General features: G+C 35.4%; 1 protein-coding gene across 4 annotated transcripts in view; it reads right to left on the bottom strand.

The window, feature by feature from the left end:
- Positions 1-399: 399 nt before the first annotated feature.
- Positions 400-25,010, bottom strand: part of MAP3K7 (mitogen-activated protein kinase kinase kinase 7) — a 47,971-nt gene continuing 23,360 nt past the window's right edge. For 2 of the 4 annotated variants that reach the window (XM_065731005.1, XM_065731007.1), the window contains 6 exons: positions 22,890-22,970; positions 15,525-15,589; positions 8,839-8,947; positions 6,064-6,125; positions 5,384-5,499; positions 400-2,994 (listed from right to left, as the gene is read on the bottom strand). In XM_065731005.1, coding sequence (XP_065587077.1) covers positions 2,814-2,994; positions 5,384-5,499; positions 6,064-6,125; positions 8,839-8,947; positions 15,525-15,589; positions 22,890-22,970 — 614 coding nt within the window. In that variant the 3' untranslated portion in view covers positions 400-2,813. Of the gene's footprint in view, positions 2,995-5,383; positions 5,500-6,063; positions 6,126-6,941; positions 7,029-8,838; positions 8,948-15,524; positions 15,590-22,889; positions 22,971-25,010 lie in introns of all 4 variants that reach the window. The other 2 variants (XM_065731010.1, XM_065731006.1) reach the window with 2 other exon arrangements.

Below are 25,010 nucleotides of genomic sequence, written 5' to 3' on the forward strand. Positions count from 1 at the left end.
CAGCTTCTCATCAGAAAAAAAAAAATAAAACAACAAACAAGCCTAAAAAAAAAAAAAAAAGCATTTTTGGTAGAACTGCACAGTGTACAGAAGCATACTTTCAGTTACACAGTATCTTACAGAACATGAACAAAAAGCAGAGCCTGTTTCCTGTCCTAGAAGGCACTGCCTGGACAAATCTAGATGTGTCACCTCCATTATCCGAAGAACGGCTTTAACTGGACAAAAGAATACATGAAAAACCTCCTGAACACTCCAGATAGTTTAACAGAAGAAGAAAGGTACATCTGTAAACAACTTTAAAACAAGAGCCTTATGGAAATAGTAACGGTTGATAGAAAGTTAAGCTATTAAACTCTTCACAGCCCAGATTGCTACGTTCTACCATTTTTTGGGGTATTTTTCAATACACAAATTCTTGCCACACAGAACACTTCACTGAAAAATATAGGCAAATAATTCAAAATAAAAATGGTGCAATTAAAAAAGGGACGATTTGAAAGCCAAAGGCCAAACTCCAAATTCCCCCTGTAAGTTACAAGAACTATAGCCCAGCTGCTGAATGGAGCCGAGATCAACAGTGTGCTGGTAGCACAGCACTTGTTTTGTGATCTTTCTTTTGAATGTAAACTCTGAAAAGTCAAAAGCAACTGTTAGAACTGACTTCTGTATTATGTACCATGAAACTAGCATTGCTTTCATTTTCATCACACAACCTTTGCCAGAAATTGACTTTTTGTATACCACACCAATTTACTTGAAGTGAATCCGTTTTACGACGAGGCAACCATGTAAAAACTGTCCTGGGAAATGATTTTTTGTGTGCAATTATCCACTATGCATCTCAAGTCAAGCGTTAGCATTTATGTGCTCTACTGGATGCTTAAGCACACGTTAAGGAAGCTGCTGAGCACAGAGTGTGTCCATTTTGGTAGATGGACAGATGTACACGAACAGCAATGCTTTGGATAACTTGTGCTATTCCTAATACTACAGTTATTTTCTCCCCCAATTACATTTTACTATAAATATGTGTGCCCTTAAGTTGATCCCAATATCAGTTTCATCTAACTAATCAAATTATCCGCTAAGGTTTTGGGAATGATAGCCCTTCCTTTATTTAAGTGAAAGTGGGATGTGTTCCTTACTCCTAATAGTTTGCCAACAGCACATTTATTTTCAAGACAGAGTTGAGTAAACTGACGGTCATTTTTGTTGCTCACGGATAGGCAGAAGAGTACTGATGTTTTATATCAGGTGTGCAGGAAGGGGAAAAGAAAATACTGTGATATTTCTACCATTAATGTTTTTCTAAGCTCTGCTTTGCGGGTTCTCACAAATAATTATTAATTTGAAATAAGCGTAAACCAAAGTTCTTATTACTTCTCATATTCTGTGGGCTCAGCAGCTACAATTTGAATTTTTATTTTCCTCCCACAAAATAATGTTATTAAAACCCTGCCAACACCTGAGTGTGCCAAGGGCTCATGTAAGGAATAATTTTCTATTCAATTTAGAAATACCCCATTTCTGTACCAGTTTAAACCAAATCATCAACGTGCAATGTAAACAAGTAGTTGTAGTTGTTTTCTCCCATGTAATAATGATAAATAATCACGCTGATCATTACATATTCTGCTTGAGTTCATTAAGTGCATCTCCTTAGTCACAAAGGCAGCAGCAGGCATTCTGATGTGGACTTCCTTTGAGCTATGCTCAGATGAGTGGAATAACTGAGATTCCTGATGGAGATCTAAGCCTTTTCCCTCATTTTCTTAATTGCTCCCGCAGTTTTCATACTCAATTCCATTTCATAATTTGCTACTTAAGATAAATTCATTTCCCCAAGCCATTTTCTTCCTATCCAGAACAAACTTATTTGCATTTATGGCAAATGCTGTTCAGCAAATAAAGCTGTAAATAAAAAAGGATTCATGTCAAGTGGTATGAAGAGAGTATTTAAAATTGTGTTAATTTGCTTTCTGAACTTCATTTTAAGAGTGATTCAGGGACAAAAAGCTTTAAAGGCTTAAAACACGCTTTTGCATGGTTTTGTTTCTTTTAAACAAGGAATCAATTGTACCCAGTGAATCACTTTCATAACTTCTTCCCAGTAACGACATGAAACTGCATGTCATTCACCCCAAGAAAGTAAAGAAAATACAGTGTTTTACTTCAAATATTTTATGAATGCAAGATTACAACAAATGTATTAGTCAAAATGCAGGGCTATCACGCACTGAACCAAGGAGGCTGGCATCAGTTTGACTAGCATTTTGCAGGTGGAAAAAATACACTACGACTACAGGTAAAAGGCATCACTAACGCATCATGAATTACTCTGGTCAGCCAACATCACCTTTGCAGCTTGGTGCATGTTTACGTCCTGAAAATAATAAATTTGTTTGAGATGAGACACTGGAACAAAGCCATTCTTAAACAGGAAAGTTTTTTGTTTTGCTCTTACCGAGGTAACACCAAAAACTAAAAGATCTTACAATTTAGCAGCCACTTTAACACTTGTTAGGCTAGCCTTCACACAAGGAGCATGCATACAGCCACTGTTCTTGATTTATACGGAGGGCTGTTGGTTAATTCAAGTCACTGTTTTCTCACCTTATCTCATTAACCTGTTGAATTGGATGTCCACCGTAGGAAGAGGAAAAATTAAATGATGTTAAGTGTAGCAGACAAATACAGATCACACCGAGAAGCTAACACTCATGAATTGTCATAATAAGGGATAATAATAACAATTTAAAAAAAATCAGTCTTTTCTGTGCATATTTTTTCATTTGAAAGGTCCCAGGAAATCATGACGTGCCTGGCCGTTTCTGTTGCTGATTTCTGATGACCTCTAATTGTTTTTTGCATTGCTGATAATAAGTTGAGAGACTTTTATTTTCATCTAACAGCTTTTTATGTTCTTGTACCAGACGGGATGTATTTTGCTGGTCTTTTTCATCCTGGTCCAGTTCTGCTATTAATTCTTGCCTACAGATAAAAAAAGAAATACAAGAACACAAAAAAAAAAAAAAAACCCATCAGTTATAATCTGTTTGAGCAGAGTTGAATCATACAATCATGGAATTATTAAGGTTGGAGAAGACCTCTAAGATCATCTAGTCCAGCCATTAAACCATCCCCACCATGCCCAGTAAACCATGTCCTTGAAGATGACCTCATATGTTTCAAATACTTACTTGATTAGCAGTCTAAATTCATGGCTGTTGACATTTTATGCAAAAAATTAAGCTGACAAAAATCTTACTCTTTACTATAGTCTGGGGAGAAATTCTCTTCCAAATCAAACCCATGTTTAAACATTAAAACAGCTGGAAAACAGCCTCAATCTCTACTACTGTCCTTTTAATAATAGCATTCAGGTGTAGAACATCTAAGGATCCACAGGGAAATTTATAAATTTAACTCTAATTTTGCTTAAGTACATGTACATTTAAAAATGCAGTAAGCAACTCGAGAGGCAAAACTGCAGTAATTTAGATAAGTTTTTAGTGAAATGCTGTTTTCTATTTGGAATTGACCTTCCTGAAGCTATGGAAAGTACAATCAAGCAGAACACTTTTACAATTGTTACTTGAGCTAATTCATGCAGTAATTGTCCAAAATGTTTTTTAGCATTCCACTGGTAGAGGAACAAATTCTCTACAGATCTATCAGTTAACTTCTACAATGTAATTTTCCATAAAACATGAAGTTGTGGGTATTTGGTTTTTTTTTTCCTAATTATTTACAGACAGCACTTAAAACAAAACCAGCAACCTTTCCTAAATAATTCAGTTAAGATTCCATCACGGAAGTTCAATGCTGTAAGAACAGTACTCTGTGCTTTACACGCCCTTATAACATCATTCACGCTAGAGGGTTTTTTTTTTTTTTGATCTTTGGAAGAACACCACAGTAACTGGTAACTTTACACTGAAATACTGTTCTGTACTTTGAGCCGTACATTTTTAAGCAGTGGAAAGCAAAATGAGGCACATTATTTTTGTGACTGACTGTGATTTCACTTAATTAATGCACTAAAGATACAATATGTTTTTTAGCAACAATTTTAGAGGAACAAATGCACTGATAAACTTGCTAAAAATTAGCCTACAAAATGGATGCAGCTACATAGAATGTGTTTTGTTTTATTATTTGTTTATGAGGTGACAAGAAGGCGAGCTGCCAACAGTAATCTAGCAAAAAAAATAGTAGAGGAGAAAGTTTGTTTTGTTAATTAATTGTTGCCATACGGTTTGTAATTACAGTTAAAGGTATCCTATTAGTTCAACCTTTATAGAATAATTACTACCTCAAACAATATTGAATACATCAATCACAGTACTATTTTTTGTTTCACACCTAAGGGCAGTAATGTTATGACTAAGAAAAAACAACTAGGGAGAAATCTGTACAAACAGACATTACAGGGAGAAAACAGGAAAAGGAGGAATCTAAAGGTACGAATTAGTTTTGAAACAGAAGACCATTTTTATATAGCCTATCAGTCCTGAGGGTCAATGGAAATAAAAACAAAACTAAGACCTTCACTCTAGTTTCAGCATTTCCTCATGAGTTATGTAAATTCTAACTGTGCCTGGAAAAAAAAAAAGGCTCTCAAGATGCTAAGTCAGAAGTGAATACACATATTTATATACACATTTTTTTGTTGTTCAGCTATTCCACAAACACCAAGGTAAGCTCCTCTTTAACAACCCTTTGACTGCAATGACTTAGAATCTGGTGGTTAGGAAGCTGGTAACTTGGTTTATAAAGTATCTAAGACCTTTCAGAACTGCCCCCCACCATCAGGAAAGAGAAATGATGAGAAGCAGAACACGACAAGAATGTGTTGCAAACTGACATTCTGAATCAGTGATAAATTTGGCTCCAATCCAGCAATACAGACAAGAAATTTCTTCATTTATACATGTACACAATAAGAAAGTACATAATGGCTTTCATGTATTAGGTTCTAAACCCTTACTTGTGTGTGAGCCGATAATACTGACTGACAAAATACTGATTGACTTGACTGATGAAAGAAAGATAAAACTAACTGCCAAATAAGTAACACTGAGCAATTACCCAAAATTCTATAATATAATTGAAAGTCTTTTACTGCACAGTGGGCGAAAGGTTTCTCAGCAGTCCAGATCTTTCATTTGCAACATTGCTATTATGGTACCTAAACAGATGTCCCGTACACTGTAAAGTGGACCTGTCCAGAAGAAAAGCCTTAATTATTGATTAAAACGTTAGTTACCTGGTCTGACTATCTCACCTGTGGAGAGTCTAAGAGATTAGGCCTGAAAAAAGATCATGCTCTATGAAATTATACTTTGCAAAGCCTGAATAGCAGTCACAGATCACTTACTTCCTCTGCAACAGCAATGCAATTTCTGTCTGAACTTTCATATATTCTTGTGCCATTTTGCAGTGCTGTTCAAACACAGCCATAGATTCTTTGGAGTTCGGGCATGGTGCTAGAGGCTGAAAATAAATCAGACATGTTAAAAACTAATGAACTGATATCTTCTAACACACTGGTACAGTGTGTTAGAATGTCTCCACAGAGTATTTATAACATCTTTTAAAAAACAGTAACCTTTTAAAAATAAGTGTTAAACCGTGCTCTGGAAAATTTTACTACACTGATGTCAAAGTCTGCTCAAACCTCCAATCTGCAGTTATTCATCTGACAGCCTCTTCATCAAAAGGAACAAAAATCGAAGTAGTTTTTACTCACTCACATAACAAATACAGTGAATGCAACAATTGATTCAGTAAAACTGAAGCAAAGAATGTCTTATTTTGAAAGTCACTCAGATTATATTTGGTTTAATGGATCATGTTTCCCAGAGCCTGTTTTTAATAGCTTGATCAAATCTGAGTCAACCAATCTCAGATTACATAATATATTTTTTTTTAGCCTTGGTCAGAAGTTAGAAAGAATATTACCACAGGTAAATATGTGGCACAATGTTTTGCAGTCCCAAATTCACATATTAGAACAAAAGGAAAAACAAATCACATAACAAAGCATATATTTGTTACCTGTAACTGATGATCTAATGTAAGATATGCCATGGGGATGGAGTTATCTGACCCATTGGTCTCTGTAACAATAATAACAATACCATTTTAATGCATTTTTAAATGGAGTTCTACTTCTATAGGACAAAGACCAGAATACTACATCATTTCACAATACAATCTGAAGATGGAAAGGCAAATGGAAATAGCAGTGTTCCAATCCCAAGGCAGGTGATTTTTTTTTCTGATAAAGTTAAGAACTTAAAAAATTATGGTCTATCATATTAAGAAGAAATAAAGATTAAGGTGATCATCCTACATTTCTACAAGTCATTTACCAGCATACAGACTTTAAAAATACTGTTTTTGCACAGTTTGCCTTCATGTTCTCTGTTTACAAAAAAAATTGCCATTTCATTCTTGTTCATGAAGGATCAGCCAGCCAGCCATGCATCTGATGATTTTAAAATTAGAAGCTGTGCAAACCAACTCTGCCAAAGTAAAAAAAGCACAACCTCCTGCTCAGTTTTGAAACCAACTCCTGGTGAGGAGTATAAGTATCTTCCTCACAACATGCTCTAGGGCATCCATCTCCTTTGCTCTGTAGAGACACTTTGTGGATAGCAAGGAACCCAATAACCAACGTATCTCCTGGGTCTGGCTGCTCTCTTACACTGCATTTGCTCTGGCTTTCTCTAGATCTTTCATTCTATATTTAACATGGTTCTCAATTCTTATAGGTTGCATCTTTTTGTAGCCCAGAATTTGGGGATCACAAAGTTAAGCTTTAAGAGACATAGGAGTAAAGACATTGAGAAACTACTGATTTTACAGCTGCATTATTGCTACTAGAGAATTATATGGAGGAGGGTAGGTGGGAAAAAAAAGGGGCTGCTTACCCATACCCCAAAAGCACCTGCCACAGAGTAGTCGTGGTAGAGAAACTAAGGTGTTGCCCTCAAAGACTACGCTATCTCCAAGAGCAGCTTCGAAAGGAAACAGAAATAAGAGGGTGGGAATGGAGAAAAAGTGGTTAAATCTATGCTTGTAAGGAAACTAGAAGGTGGTAAAAATAAATAAAAATAACAAAACAAACAAAAAAAAAATCAGAGAGACTTAATCACCACAGTGTCTTAGATAAGAACAATATTAAAGGCCTTCTCTGCATTTGACAACTGCCATATATGGAATACTGCTACAGCAAGGGAGTCATTGTAGTACTTCAAAAACATCAATACATGCAAAAACCTTTACATTCCTGAGCTTCTGGTCATGTGTCACAGAGCTGTAACTTTTCCTGTGATTGATCAGATCTGTCTGTGTCTTTAGTTTATCACTTTGCCTCATTTACTTAATAATGTACTCTCTGATTAATCTGTTTAAAAATGTAAACCTTTGCTTATGGACTGGATAAACCTAATATGAAAGAATACACATGCTACGTTCTGTATTTACCTGAGTATAAGGTGAGGGATTTCTGTGAGCAAGAAAGTCACCAAGTAATACATCTAACTTTAGCTCCAGTGGTGTGCTGTATTTAAGGCCAAACATTTAGGACAAACTGCCTCTGCACTGGCATAAGATAAGCAGCTTTTGGTTCCCAGCAAACTGTCTATTTCAGTAATGGTAAGAGATGACTTCCACATCAAACAGCAATTCCCATAAATGCTCACTGCCTAAAGCAACTTGGAAGCACAAAGGAAGGCACAGAGTGGGCTATGGTGGAAGGCAAGGGTTTGGGGAATTGTATGTTACGAGGCAATTAGGCAAAGTGATAATGGGCAGAAAGAAGAAAGCACAGAAGCAAATACAGGAGTACACTGCTCTCCTCCCACTAAAACAGGGGAAAAAAGTACACCTCTTACATTCAGAATCACCTTATATTTGGTAAAATACGAGTATGCATATATATATATATGCTGGCACAAAATCAGTCCATATGTGAATTTCCATTTTGTAGTCAGTTACAGGGAAAGAATGACAGAATCTGATCAGCCAAAGATGAAACAGATCACAAGCGAAAGGTTTCAGAATTTAAAGCACTATGAAATCATAGAACTGTTCAAGTCTTGACATTAAGCCTAAGATCCAACAGGTACATTTCGGTACTGAAAATGTACATGTTATTCATATTCTAAAAAGGAATTCATGAGGATCCACCATTTACATGCAGTCTAATATTGGTTCTTTTCATAGTGGCATGCATTATTATTTTTAAGATCAAATTCAGCTATTTTTATACTCTTAATCATATTTCATAATAAAAGAATGGTGATGCTATAGTAATTACTTACATTCGATCATTTAAAAATGGTAAATTCTGTGTGTACATTGTGAATGAGCAAAATTTCAACACATAGATTAAAAAAAAAATGTATTCCAGCTGGTACTCACCTGAGTAGCATTTCATTCCAGAAGTCAGAGCAATGAAAGCTTTATCTGTGCATTCGTAATACTAATGCACAACACTAAAGCGCTGCAAGATGTCCACTCCCCTCACTTCACAATAACACATTACAACCAAATCTGGTGCTCTAAGGTCTTTGTTAAATAGTTGCATCACTGTGCAACTACAATTCTTTGTAACAAGCCTAAATCCTACAAACTTACGTAATTTAACACTATCTTAATAAAAAGTTTTTATAGCTGATGTCCAAACCAAAGCAACAGTAAAATGATTTAAACTACACAGTGTTAAAATGGATTGCCATTTTTACTGCCTAATTCTATATGTAGGCACATACCCTATACCACAGTCAATGCTTTTTCTTCCAAAATGGCTAGCTAATGAGCTACCTGCATCATCAGGTGTCCATGGATTACGAGTTGGCTTTTCAGAGGTTGGTCCCGAGGTAGTGATCATTCTCACACTAGGACTAGATGATCTACTGCTGTTTCTACTCTCCTGAAATGATAAAGCAAAACAAAGTGACATGGAAAGTTAAGAGAAGATTTTTCAAAACATTTATTTTACAGAAAAATATTAAAATGAAGAATCAATCTGAAGAAACCTTAACATATATTCCTTCTGACCTCTCACAAACCTTTTACCCTGAAGCTTTCCTGATAGCTTCATGCACCTTACATGTACTGCAGGGATTTCATCATCATCTCTTCATCTTTACCATATAAAAAGAAAAGGATGTGATTTTGCTATTCAACATAATGAAAAGGACTGTTGCACAATACATTAAAAATCTTTATATAAAAGGACTATGCTATGCACAGCAGTTTTCACAACGTTGTTCAGTGAATTCCATCAGCTCTGTAACATAAAGAAGGAATAAAGTTTTATTTCCACATTCATTGATTAAGCATTAGCTGCATTTGACTAAAAGACTGAACTTCGGTAATCGCACTTCACTGCAAAGTATTAATCTACAGTTTTTATTGTGGTTCCTATGTTAGCTTGGAACTTAAATAATTAATCCTCAGAAAACATGAAAAAGTGTTAAATCAAAGCAATCAGTTTGAACAACTGATTAAAATAAATTGGAAATAGAGGAAATTCTCTCCTTCAAAGCAAATTAAAAACCAAAGCAAAATTCTATATTAATAGGAACCTCAGCTATTTAAATCCTTTTGCTTACCAAAGAACAGAAACTGATATCATTGCTCTACCTAGCTTCTCTTTCAGAATTCAGATTTACAATATATACCACTGTATTTCATATATCCTCTCACTGACATAAAATAAACACAGTAAGGTACTTAAAAGTACAGGCTCCACCATGTTTTGTAGGAAAAAGCTTAAGTCAAAGGAAAAGATGGGTATTAAAAAACAATTATTTTCAATATGGTGAGCTTTTAATGGAATAATTAACTAGCTGTCCTTATTTTTCAAAAGAAGCACTCAGATATGCATTACCTGGAAGCTGAACTCCAAATACGACTCCAATTTCCAAATATCATATCTTAAACTAATTTTTAAAAGCCAAGATTTCGGTCAGCCAAGCTACAATCCGAAGAGCAGCAAGATTCTACAGTGAAATACCCATTATTTCAACTGCCTTACAATATGTTTCTCCAGTAATTGCTCCAGTTTAAGAGGCTAGCAAAACACACTATTAAACAGCACACATGAGACCTATAACAGTAAATGCCCATACTTTCTAAAATGAAACATCTTTAAAAGAACAATAATTTAAGTCTACTGGGTAAAACAGGGAAGTCAGAAACATGGCTCAATTATTACCTTCTCAGAGCTTTAAAAATTGTTTCAAATGCAAACCTGATTTTGCAGCAGTTAACGCTGTCTCTGTGCCAACCCTGAACACTTTGATTTTGCTTGCTTATGCGAGGGAAAATGTTTGCAGAGTATGCAGCTTCAGTAGAAATAGTTGTTAAAAACTGAAATTATTTGAAATGTCCTTAATTATTTGCTTAAGCTATCTAATTTTCATCAAATGATTTCAGTCTTCAGATGCTGAGGAATCACATATCTGAGTGTTTTCTGCCATCTCAGGGGAAATAAAATAGTGTGACGTGAAACTCTACTAAGAACAATGGAATTGCCAAACTGGGACAGAAATTTATCCATTAGCTGTGTATTCCTTCTTTGATAGAGGCATGATAAGCAACATGAAGAGGAGTAGTTTCATTGTTATTAACCATTCAGTGTTTAATGACAGTAGCCAGAAACAACTGTAGAAATAATCCAATGGGACGATACTATCAGAATGTCTGCTTCAGATATGTTGAAAAAGCTTTTGTGTTGAAGTCTTTGTTGACATTAGGAAGCTTGCTGTTTACTGGCCATGTGATCAGATAGAAATTTGTTGGGTACTTAGGTTGTAGCAAAGGGGACCTGGAAGTAAATTAGCCAAGGTAAAATGCAAGCTATGCTATACTGGATTGCATGCTGTACCAGATTGTTTAGATCTATGAGATACTTCACAGAATACCAAGACGTCTTTTTGTAGGGTTGCCTTAATACTAGGCCAAGCATATCTTGGGACGCATAAAGCATGGCGCTGCTAGCTGGTTGAGTGAAGGGCATCCTGAAAGGGGGCCTACAGGAAAGTTGGGGAGGGACTTTTTATAAGGACACGTAGCAACAGGACAAGGGGAAATGATTTTAAAGTGGAAGGGGGTAGATATAAGATGGGGCTTTGAGCAACCTGGTCTAGTGGGAGTTGTCCCTGCCTATAGCAGGATGTTGGAACTAGATGACCTTTAAGTCCCTTTCAACCCAAACCATTCTATGATACTATGATTGTCCTGCACTACACTGCACTGGTGTGGCCTCACTTTGAGTGCTGTGAGCAGCTTTGGGTGTCACAGTACAAAAATGACACAGAACTACTAAAAAGTGTCATAAGGAATGCTACAAAGAAGAAGGCATCTGAGGAGCAGGTGAGGGCTCTTGGTTTGCTCATCCCAGAACAGTGGAGCTGAGGGGAGCCCTCATGGAGGCTGCAGCTCCTCACATGGAGTGGAGGGGCAGCGCTGAGCTCTGCTCTCTGCTAACACTGACAGGGCCCAAGGGAACGGCATGGAGCTGCATCAGACCGATACCAGGAAAAGGTTCCTCGTCAGAAAAGGAAGTGGTCACAGCCCCAAGCTGCCAGAGCTCAAGGACTGTTTGGACAATGCTCTCAGATGTAGGATTTGTGTTTTGGGTGGTATTGCGTGCAGCTAGGAGTTGGACTCAGTGATCCTTGTGGGTCCCTCCCAACTTCAGATATTCGGACTGTATTTTTATCAGGTGGACAAACTCATGCTAATTTTTCAGTTTCTCAGTTTCCAATTCTGAAAGGCTTCCTGTCTTGTTAACTGGGTTGCTCTGAGGAATAATCTCCCTCTTAGGAGCTACTCAATTTTTTCAGGTTTAATTTAAGCAGGAAAACAAATCTAAAGAAGGCAGTGGTACTAGCCCTTTCTCCTCATCTTCTGTGGATTTTATCTCCCTACAAAATAGGAGAAAATAAAAATAGGCATCTATGACCAATTTCAGAGTCTTATGGACAGAATGATTCATCTGTACAGTATCCAGCTTCCACAGATTCTCACACTTGACTTGTACACATGTGGATATGTACACTCAGACATTTCTTCTCAATTGTTAAATACAATATATGCATTTTTTTTCTTTTCCACTTCAAAGTAAAGAATTATTAAGGCTCAGCAAGAGGTGTCAAAAAAAATTAAAAACCAAAAAGTTTAAGAGGTACTTTTGATATAATGATAGCTTCATAAAGGATGATATACCCAAAGCAATCCAATCCTAAAAACCATAGGTGGGGGCATGGTTATCTCACTGCCTATCTGACTGTAGTTCTTTAATACTTATGCTAAATGTGTCCCTAAATCTATTTGTATAAATTACTAGATTTTCCAAAGGAGATTCTATCTAGTTTAAACAGCAGGTTTTTTGTGTTCCATCAAGCCTTCCAAAGCTTTTGTGGCTGCAGTTCAGTGTGCAAATCTATTTCTGTATTACAAAGGTGCTTAGGAAAGAAAGTAGTTCATGGACAGCCAAAGATAGCATAGTTCAACGAGGTTTTACAGTGTGTATACAGGGAAAGAGAAAGGAAGAAGAATCAGCTCAGTGAAAAAAAATATACATGGAAAAATGAGTAGGCCATCACAATAGGTAGATGGAGACAGATGAGATCGCAGAATTTAACTGCATGAAAAAGATTGTGTCAGTGTGGCTCAAGTAAATTAGAGTCCAGTCTAAGGTCACCAAGCACTAGAGCATATGACTTTTCACCAAGTCCTGTGACCTAATACATAGGTTCTCATCAGCAAGCTCCTCCAATGGTTGGTTCAATAACTGAGAAATTTTGTTGTAGTACATTTTCCTATCTAAACTCTCAGTGTAAAACTGAGTAGTAAATTCATCTGCAAAGCACTATTACTGTCTGATGTTTTGATAGTATCAGTAATCAGGCATTACTGGAAAATGCCTTAAGACTAAGGCATTAAAAAAAAAAAGTAAAAATCATAATCAAAACCACACAAAGAATTCTAGCACTATACACAGAGAGAAAATGTGAAACATACATTAATTTCAGATTAAAACAACCAAAGCTAAGCAGGGAATCATAAGCCTTGGTCCACCACCCTTGTCAGGTAAGTACCACAAACTTCCGTATAATTGTGCAGGGTTTTCCTCCATCCTCAACAAAAAAAAATCCATTCTGAGTAGAAAAAAACCTTTGTGATAAAAACAAACTCCAAATCATCATATCACTGCAGAATAATCTTCTACTGACATGTTGGTAATTTCCAGAAAAAAAACAATCAAACCAACAAAGAACAAGTTTAATGTGATTTCTGATCAGCTTTACTTATCAGTCAAATGGTTTTAAATAAGAAAAAATAATATGAACAAAAACTACAGCATAATTTTGAGTGGGGTAGGGGCTTAAAAGGACTGTGGATATGGGAGTGGAAGCATACAGTGCTATTGCAGTTCAATGAAGAAGCCTATGCCAAAGGGTGGGTTTAAGGAAGAATGGTATGCAGGAAAGAAGGATGTTTGCAATGAAGAGAGGGAGGGGGAAGGGAATTTTCAAATTAGTAAAGATAACCTATATAGGGTATGGTGCATGTAGGGAGATGCTATAAACTGTCCAGAGCTACACTAGTTACAGATGTTTTTTTTTTTCTTTGTCTAGTAGATTCCTTATATAGATAACAGTTCAAGATTTTAAATAAACATTTAGATAGCAAAACCCAGAGCTTATAGAAATCTATACAGGACAATCTTAAATATTATGTTGTGATTGCTTTCTTAATCATTACAGTTTTTTGTTTTTTTTTTTTTGACATATACATATGTCAAAAGTTGGCACTTGTTTCACCTATCTTTTCCATCTTTTCTCTCACACACACACAAAGGGTGAAAATTCATGTTTATTTATATGGACAGTGCATAAATTTCTTTCAAAGAACATTTCTCGTGCCTGCTAAGGTCTCATCATTACTTTTCCCAAAACTCTGGGATAAAATAAAAACAAACAGGTAATTTGAATACTGCCATTCACACTTCCTATTTGTATACTATCAGCAGGAAAAAAATAAAATGTGATTCTGGTACTTCTACACACCCACATCAGAAACTACCAAGGCAAACAAAAATTTTCTGTACCCTTCTGGTCACAGGGACAATTTAACTATAACATCTACATAAGCAGTTTTTCAAATAAAGGTTTTATAAAAGTTATTAATATTTCAAGTAAATTGAAAATTCTATGTTCAAACATTGGCCACACATTAAAATGAAGAGAATCAAAATTTTTTTATGTTATAATTAAGAACACTCATTGATCCATCAGTGCAAGTTGATATAAATGTTGCAATGTAAATTCATTTTATTTTATTTTCAAATCTGGCACAATTTCTGTTTTACTGTCAGCCAGAGAGGCTAATCTATTTGTTTACTATATTTTGCAGATTCATTTCTTTCTGCTTTCTCTGAGGATGTATTTAAGAGTAAATGTAAATGTATTTAAGAGTTACTTCATTATGTTCTGAGAGATGTACATAGCAAATTCTACTAATAATATCCAGGGGATTGATGAGATTTCTGTGACTATCACATTCTACAGAATTAAAGAAGGATCAAATGTTGATCTCCCTGATAACCACACGCCCCTAAAATTACCACCTATTTTAGATTATTGCAGTAGGTTGTTTAATATGGAAACCTGATTAACCTGATGAACATGCTAAGCTCTCATTTTCCAAACATACAAATAGGTACCTAAAAATTCCTAATTTACATTAGTGATAAAATGCCCTCTCTGAATTACTTCAATGGGCCTGGTAACAATTAAAACACAAAATAAACACATTTGAATGAAGCATTAGCTGTACTTTTCTCATTTAAGATGTTCTTAGTTTAATTTCAGCTTTATATAGCATAACACTGCCTGTTACCATGGCATTTATAATACCATCTACAAAGCTATTAAATTATAAAGCATCTTACTGAAATGGTCATATTTTTCTGTAAAATATCTTTGTGACATCTCCTTTTTATAAAACTCTCACAAGAAATGAGAGATAGTACTGTAAGGTATGTTTAGGTTATAGAGATTCATTAATAAATATATTCACTTACATGATTGATGTACTTAAAAAATTCTTTTATGCAATAAATGAGTCTAATGTATGTCAAACTGCTTCAAACAATTATGAGTAGTTATTTCAATTGTTTTCTATACAGAATGAGGCGAGAAGTCTTTCTGACACAATATCTGAGCCAAATTAAGTGGTATACACAAACTGTTTGTACATAAAAGTGATAAATATTGGATAAGCTATGGAGACAGCACTTGTCACCTAAAGCTCATTCATAGATTATCCTCATGGTATCTAATCTAAGCACAACATAAATGCCATTGCATTCTGTTAAGCTTTTATATCATTTTTACAAAAGTATCAAAAGTGAAGACTTGCAAATCAGTTTCCCTGTACATATACAACACTGACTTTATTGAAAGATAATGAAGAGATGTAAAAGAGCTTACCTGACTGGACTCTGTTCCAGCAACAGTAAGATCTTGAATGGATCTGCGCCTCTGCTGTCCGTTTCCTGCAGGGAAAACAAAACAAAACAAAAACAAAACAGTGAAATCTATTCCGAACAAAATAAGTAGGGTGAGACTGTTGCAGAGGAGCTTGGAATTTGTACAAATCCACAGAGAGAATGGGAGAGAGGGGGAGAGAGAGACAGCTGCAGAATTTTAACTCAAAACATGCTGGACTGTCAACAAAAAGTATCCCCTAATACAACAACCACTCCTACCACATGAATAGCTGCTGCACTCCACCATCTTCTGTCACATGTATTTAAACAGGCTTAGGACTTGGGGCAGGAGCTGATGACGACATCTATTTCAAGTGCGTTACGTTATGGGGATTTCTAAAAGCCAGACTGCAAAGATAACATGCTGCCTGCTTTAACCTGTTGCTCTTTGGTGTGCTCAAGTAACGTAGCAAGGACTTCTGCCTCTGTTTCGTTTCCCTCTCTAAAACCAGTAAGTGAGAGTACTTCCTCCTGGCAAGGCGAAAGCACTTTTTCACCCTCAGATGACAGAAACTATGTCCCATTCTCATGCTCTAAGGTCTGCGAAAAGGGGACTGTTCAGCTAAGCCACATCTTGCTATTAACCTACTGAACATAATGCTGTAATCTTTTCCTTTTCTCCTTCCACCTGTTAGCAATTATCCACTCGTGACAGCTACATAAAACAGTTTAAATTCTAACAGTGACATTCAAAGACATTCCTGGGAAACAAAGTCTCCTTGAAAGTAATGGAGATTATGCAATGGAATCTCCCAAACTACTTTGATTTTTATTGCTGTGATTGTTTATATTGTCTCTTGAGAGCAGGTCAGCTGTCCAAAAGGAAACACCAAAACGTTCTGAGTAACAGCTGACAATGCTCAAAATTCTTCATCCGCATTACGTAACTTTTCTACTCGAGGGTAGCATCTCAAACATGTACTACAGCAGCGGCAGCCCCCACCGATCAACCATGCACTCAGCAGTCAGCCCAACTCTAAGTCCTTTAACAGGCACCTAATTTTTTTTATTTTTTAACTTTTTAGATATTTAATCAGCATCATTTCAGTACTACTTCCCTGCCTACGACAAGCAAATTTTGATTCATAACTGTTACTACAACAATATGACTATCTAAGCAATATTAATCAACACATTTAATGGAATCACGATTTAAATTCTTAAATAGTTACTACTGCATGTGAGAACATGCTAGCTTAGAGCAGCCATAGCAAACTCCTGGTTTTACCAATCTGACACGTGATTTTATGTTCTAAAATTTCTATAAAGTTCTGTGAGAAACAAGCACATCAGAAAACGAAGGATTTCAGAATGAGAAGTCTTTGAAAAGTTTTGTAGTCTTTGTTCTGACTACAGAAAAATTTAAGTCACAGATTTCTCAGGGTCTTGATCTTTTGCTACTGAAATTCAGAGAACGTACATACTTACCTAAGCACTGTGACTATATTATGTTTAATATTTTTCTACTAAGATACTAGAGATCAAGTGAACGATGAAAGTATATCAATTATTTTGATCTTATTCATTTGCAGTGAGCTTTTTCACTGCCTGACCATTTACAAACACAATTATACATTTAATAGAATTATGTACGGTAGATACTTCATCTGGCTGTCACAGCTGACCTCAATATTCAAGATGCAGATGATCCACTCATGACTGACACAAAATTATGTTCACGTTTCATTCAACAACACTGTTCTAAAATTAGCTCAGCTGAAATAAGCTTGCAAAAATATCTGAAATTCTCATTTCAGATTGGCAACATTTGTGAATTTAAAGAACCCGGCACATGTGTTGCTGAAACATTAGAACATGGCTGCCAGAAAGTTAAAATAATCAGGGTGGGGTGCAAAAAAAAAAAAAAAAAAAAAAAAATGCTTTGAAGGGGGGTGGGAGGAGGGGCCAAAATTACATGTTGTAATAAATGACCACCTTTAAATGAAATATCTTTGAGTTAGTAGCATGAGAGAAGAGCAAGCTCTACTAGGCAATGCCATTTTAATCAGTGTAACTGCTGCAGACATCTGGCAAATAGCTTTGACAAAGCAGAATTAATCTACAAATCAACAAATACTTATTGCTCCAGACTTAGGATAAATTTCAATTGAAAAAATGCAACACAACATTTTTATTTGAAATCATCACAGCTACATCTTTATGCCTTCCTTCCTTTGTCAGTTCTTATCACGGTTTATCTCTACATCCATTTAAAACTACTAATTCTTCCTCATCATAAAATCTAACCGTGCTGTAAATGTGGAGAAGTTAGTGTACAGTAGCTTGATGTTCTATGTCAGGATTTTAAGATTAGAAATTAATGAGCATCCAATTACACATCTGTTTTGAGAGTTTTAGTGAAAAAAGCTTTAAGTGCCTATTTGCCACCTGAAATGATGAAAGACTTTAATTTATTGCAATAAAAGGGAAATAAACCCACAAAATCAAATGTCATTTCAAGCAGTTACTGTAACATAGTTGCAGAAACTCCATACAGTATCTTGGGACTCATGCTTTCAAATTTTCTTAATACATACAGCTTGCATATGAGAGAGCTACAATTACTGAAATATTCAAGTGCTGTTTAGTAACATGAGTATACAAACTAAAAGGGGAACATGAAAACAAAAAATTGAGGATAGTAAGAAAACAAAAGAGGAAAGAGCAAAAAGATGCTCAGAGGAGAGTAACGTTAATTGCTGAAATACCAGCAATCATTATGGTCTCAAATGAATTTGATGCTGCAGAGCATTTCATATAAATAGGAACTTAAAATTTGTTTCGCAAAGTATTTGCATTGGTAAGATATACAATTCTCTTCCATTCATTTCCTTTCTTCCATTTGTGTTTTCTTATTTCTTCCTCCAGCTCTTCCCTCCTCTCTATTTTATTCTCACTCTTGTCTCATTCTCACTTCACTCCTTGTATTCTCCTTCCTCAGTCTACTCCCTCCACCTGCTCCACTACTTATTAATCTCTCCCCACAAATATCCCAAATATACTTCTGTCCTCAAAAAACAAAAACAAAACAAAACAAACAAAAGTTTCACACTCTGTTTATTTCCTAAAATGAAATTCAAAAGGTACAGAAAACTTCTGGTATGTGCCACTCCACATACTGCAGTGAAACAAATGACACAGCTTCCTGTTAAGGCTTTTGAACAGCCCTCAAATATCCAGAGCAGCCATGCACTCCTCTCCCTTCCCTATAGCAGATGCTCCCTGTCTCCATTTACACTTACACAAGCATACATGCTGCTTTTTTTCTTCTCATTAAGGCAAAAGTATTTTGTTTGTATCCCTCCAGCCAAGTGGAAACTCACTCTTCCTCTTCTTCCAGCTCTTTGGTTCTTGCATTCAACCTCTCTTGTGTACTCTGATTTTGTGGTAAGGAGTTGACCTCTTGGTTCCTCCATGATCAGGTTCTCCAATCCTTATTGATGTATAGTACTTTCAAGTGCTTTTCTTACACACAAAGAACCAAATGTCCCTTACAGTACAAGGCAATTAGTAAATATCCTAGTGTTAGAAGATTTTTAAGGAAATTAAGCCATTCATCTGGATTCCAGAATCATGAAGTGATCTGGAGAGACATGAGCAGGATTTCTGGCCTATATTGGTTTTAGAAATTAGATGGAAAAATTACAAGCTAAAGCATCTATGATTCTCATACATTTTCTAAAGACACTTAACAAAATGTGTCTAACCTGAGTAATCGTTTATGCAGTGCCAATGTTATAAAATTATTTTAATGCTGTGGCTCAGAGTTTTACATGGCAAAATTAGAAAGCTAAATGCATGCATTCTATATGCATAAGCTGTTTAACATTGCCAGTGAAGAAATGGCTGTACTTCAAAGCATATTCATCAGATGCTTCTTGACTTGTTAGTATACAGAAGGTGTTTCGGTTGATCATGCATCAAACTATTACTAGATTTTAGTTTAAAGGAAAACATACAGCTATTTAAACTTTTTGTACTTGGTTTTATTTCTCATAAGAAAAAAAAAAACCAACAAAACCACGTACAGATGTTGGTGCCTATTATCTGTACTATTACTGCATATCAAGTGGGAGAAAGGGATACTCCACCTGGCTATCTGGTTGTGGTCTACCACCACTGAAAGTCCATTTGCCAATGGAACTTGCTGATTTATTATTTTCACTTTTTATCTTTGTAAACTGGTAACAAAATAGCATCCTAAATGAAAGTGAGTTTATTTACACCTATTAAAAATTTAGGAAGAAGAGCAAATTTCACTTCTTCAAACATGTCATCATCAACCAATAAAAATATGTACTTTATGACTTCACTGCCAAAGTCAGTTCATGGATGAAAAGTGACCAAGGCAAAACCCGTTATTAAAAAAACATCAAGGCAAAACCCGTTATTAAAAAAACATCAACCCAATGATGTACAGATGCAGTACTCATGCTTCTAAAATAGGCCTGACCCAAAGCAGCTGACTCATGGTAACATGCCTGCCCAGTGCCCTCCCCTCTGCAGGAAGCAGCTGCTTTGCCATGTGCTCAGCAGCAGCACAGCAGCAGCACAGTGTCAGCTCTCTCTTCCCAGGGATGGTCATGCTCAGGGAAGGCTGGAGGAGCTGCGTATGTGCAAAAGTGCCAAGGAACATAACAGGGTGAGATTTAAACAGTGGTGCCGCTCTGGGGAGCTGGGACAGGTAACTGGAAGGGGAAAAGCATTCAGAGGAGAGGACTGAAAGCCATCTACTGAAGGAGTAAGGAAAGGAATGTGGTGAGAAACAGGCCACATTATGCAGTCCTAAAAACAGAGCAAGATGCTTTTGAGAAACTGCTTTAAGAATAGAGATAAATACAGTTGGATTACTGGGCAGCTGGTCCCATCTCTGTCATATAACAATTAAGTTCTATTTTAATAGAGCAAGAGACATGTTCCATTTTTCTTATTTTTTATTTTTTCCTGGCACTGTGATTCTTACCAGGAAGCTGTTCTGACTATTTGAAACCTTTTATTATGCAGCCCAAACATCTGCATAGTTACACCTTTTGCCTTAGGAGCCAGTACAGTGTCTTTTAGCTTAAGCCATTCTCCCTTCCTAGCCTTCAGCTGCAAATTCATCTCCAAAAAGTAATTTCTTATTTCTCAGCTTTCACTCTGTGGACTAAAAAAGCCATGCTCTTTCACTTTCTTCTTCACGCTCTCCATACCATTCTAGTAGCTTTCCTTGTTACTATTTCAGAGCGTACATATGATTAGTTCAACTACTTATCTGGCTGCTCAGAATACTATGTTGATTTTCTGATCAGACCTCAACAAGGACCTGTAAAATAGCATTGGTTCTTTTTAATCCTACTGGAAATATTTTTTTTTCAAAGTGAACCCTAAGGACTGACATCTATCTACTTATAAATAGACAGATATTATTATATATATAAACAACTACTTCAGATTAGTTGCTTAGACTGTCCAGGATTAATCTTTATACATTTGCTATAGCACTCTGCAGTCCACTAATGAATTCTCTTCATAATTAAAAGAAATTGTTACTACTGGTCCTTCAGTTTATGACCATAAATTTTACTCTATTTCTGTCCACACCTCAATGTCTGTCACAACACAACTCATCCTATGTGTTACTTGAATTCTCATTGTCATTAATTGTCACATCTGATAACACTTTATCACTCACTCAGTGCTCAACAAATGCCTTAAGAGTAAACTCTGAGAAAATTCATTTATATGCTTGCTTCAATCTTATATTTCATTTGAAATGAAGTCCTATATTTCATTTGTACACATTACTGTTTCTCTTCTATTTGTTCCAAATTTACCTTAGAATTCCAGTCTTGTCAAGTTCAATTAAAATAGCTCAGGTGAAGGGTATCTAAATGACTTCCTTTGCCTAAATAAGCAAAACCTCAAAAAGGTATTTGATATGTTTGGCACAATCTACTTTGGGACAGCCACATGATATATTATTTCACTGACCTTTTAATTATTCTTCTCTAAAAGATTCTAAGTTTTTTTTTTAAGCAGACAGACAGTACGTGCAGACAACAGGTGCCCAGTTAACTTTTAGAGCAAACTTGTTGGGCTTTCATCATTTGCTGTCATTGCAAAACTTGACATCTCTTCAGAATGTAGCTTCACTTTCTCTTTCCTTGCTCTCTCAGGACTTCCTTTACATCACAGAGGGTCAGGACTGTTTGAAAATTACAACTGGTCAACAATCTGTCTGATCTGCTAGTCTCAATGCCAAATAGGTTTTATTTTCATCAATCGTGCAATTTTCCTTGGAAGCTACTTTTTGACATACTGTATTTTTATAAGAACACTTCAATAAAGGTGTTTGAAGCTTTTGCATAGAACTGTATCTTCTGTATTCAACTTTAAAATACAAAAATCATCCAGATTTACAAGGAAGCTTGCTCAGATGACACAAATTTAGACTTGAGGTTCAGAGTTTTTAATGGTTCTTTTGAATAGCAACATATACTATTACTTGCATTTCCTAACAAATAACTTTGAAGTGACTTGTATACTAATCAGGGTATACCTATCACAGTTTGGGATTGATTAAAATTATTTTTAGCCTCTGAGAAGTATGGAAGGAAATAGCGGGGGGGCTGAGGGGGGGGGAAGACGAGAAAGGAAAATATATTATCTCCTAGCAAATATAAATTTGAAATATATGAGTCCCAACAGAAAATATCTGCTATAGTGTTGAATATGCTGATTCTCTTCCTGTCAGAAGCCTGTCCTAATAATTTTAGTTTGCCTTAAGTTAAACACAATGAAAACACCTAATGTAAATACATTTTAGTTCTAGAAAACTGTAGTCAAATGTAAAAACTACAGATAAAGCTTTAATCTTGTTTAATCACATGCTTTACACAGATTTGGAGTTCTGTACGTAGTGTATTTAAGTTTTTTGTTCTACTAATATTTCATTAGATTAGAAGTGGGTGCTTAAACACTACACAGATCAGGGCAATATAATTATCTAGATGGGAATTTTTCAACTGAGGTTCATTTTTGCCAAATGAAGTACTGTAATAAAATAGTGCCTACCCTATAATGAGAATCAAGATCATAAAAGGAAAAAGCCCTTTATTATTAAAAGTGAGTTAGAACAAGATCACATCCTTCACTGATAGAAGCTGGTACTAAAAGATCATGCTCCTCTTTACTGAGACAGAGAAAATGCATTGGGATATTTCTAGGTCTGTTCTAGTGCAGCTGGAGCAAGAAGTATTTTTTAGCAGTCTGATCATTATTCCAGCATCTTAACCAATTGAACCGTTCACCTGGTCTGCGATACCTGGTATGATGATCTCAGGGACATCCAGAATGTTGCCAAATGAAGCAGTTTTACGATGGCCTCGTTTAGGCTTGGAATAGGCTGAAAAAATACACACATACAATACACATGCAAAACACTAAAAAGGCAATAGCAAAATTATTAAATTTGTCATATTGCATTTTTCATAAATTTTGTTAAACTGTAGTTCATGCAAAAGTATTTCATGCAGAATAAACTGCATTGCCTTTCACTCATGCTTACACATAGTAAAGCAACTGTTAAAAAGCAAAAATGCAGAACTAGCTGTCAATACAACACTGTGTAATTAGTTAAAGTTAGCAACACAAAAGTCAAACACATAAAGCAGCACAGCAACAAAGAAGGGAAAACCAAATGTAATTACCCAAACAGAGAATAAATTAAATTGTTTCAGATCACCTTTATATTCAGAACAAATTCTTGACTGCCTGAACTTACATAACATTTCCTCTTTAGTGCAGGGCACAAACTATTTTATAAACAAGATTAAAAGTTAGATACTTCTTATCTCTGAATCATCTCCTGTTAAAGCAAAGGTAGTCTGTTCCTGAAAAAAAGCTTCCTGTTATTGCATTAGACAATTGTTCCTGCCTTCAACTATTTTACCCTACTAGTGAAGATTTTTTGCTTTGAGAAGTGGATATCACCACTAATGTCTCAATTTCTGAATGACATAGGAAACATTGTATACTTTGAAATAAAAAAAAAATATATTTTTAACTTTTATTTTGCCACTTGTGAAGTTACAGAAAAATAGTTCCCATTTAGATAAAAGTCTAAATATATCTCCCAAAGATAGAATGTTGCAGCAAATCTATCTCAAACAATGTGAAAAAGTGGTGCGTACTACACAATTTACTCTTAACACTTAAGTCTAGCAATACATAGAACAAGATTATTAAATATTTTTGTCTTTATTTACTCTTAACTACAGCCTGATTCTCATCCAGCCACAATTCTATTTCAGTTTACTGCATATTATTTCTGTCACAAAGTTAACAACATTAAAAACCAAAGCAAAAACAACACAGTGTTGTTTCAACTCTTTTTGAAAAAGGCCAGGTGGGTTTGGCCTGATTTCTAGTGGTCGGTTACTCAGGTTATTGCCTGAAATAATTTAAAAAAGAAAACAAACAAGCAAAAAATAAAGCCCAACAGCCCACACACAAAACAAAACACAAAACTCCAGGATATCCAACATATTCTTTCATGTCAAGAAAAAGAAACCCTACAGTCATAACAAAAAAAAAAAAAAAATAAAAAATCCATACAGTATTCTGAAATGTCAATTACTATTCAAAGCAGTGTACTTAAGGAGGACAAACCAGGAAATTAAAAACTCACACAAAGGAAGGCCACAGTTATCTCCACTAATGTCAAAACCTTACATTGACTTTAGAGGGTCAGTGAATCCTGACATTTTAAAATAAAAACATGTTATTATTATCAGGTAAGTACATAGTTGCCTTCTGTGTTAGGAAACCTTTAGAAATATTCAGGGTGAAGTGCTACACAACCAATCAGTCAAAGATTGACAATACAAAAGACAAAATTTTGGAGTAAGGCTTTAAAATAAGTACATAAAAGTAGAAGTGTTTAGGGAAAGATAATATTATCTCATGAATATCTTCAGTGTTTAGTAAACTAAGATCCTAGAATAACCATTACACAACACAGAACAAAAATAAAGTAGTCATAGTTGAAAAGAGTCAGAATATGATGTGTATTTCCTTATTTCTTACAGTTCCTTGGATTACACTAATTATCAGATTTGTGAAGAAATACTATATCAACTAAATAACCCTAAACAAACCGAAGTAATTTTGTCCACTAATTAAATTATTTTCAGTTTTTATTTTTGTAAACTGTTAACAAAATAGCATCTTAAATGAAAGTGAGTTTATTTACACCTATTGAAAAATTTAGGAAGAAGAGCAAATTTCACTTCTTCAAACATGTCATCACCAACCAATAAAAATATGTACTTTATGACTTCACTGCCAAAGACAGTTCATGGATGAAAATTAATTTCTCATTAATAAAGAAGTTTCAGATGTCAAACTTAATACTTGAAGTCTGCATAAATTAACAAACAATATC

Source organism: Cyrtonyx montezumae, unplaced genomic scaffold, assembly GCF_038088225.1.
Source record: "Cyrtonyx montezumae isolate F1298 unplaced genomic scaffold, pur_monq_1.0 scaffold_13, whole genome shotgun sequence".
Classification (NCBI taxonomy): Eukaryota; Metazoa; Chordata; class Aves; order Galliformes; family Odontophoridae; genus Cyrtonyx; species Cyrtonyx montezumae.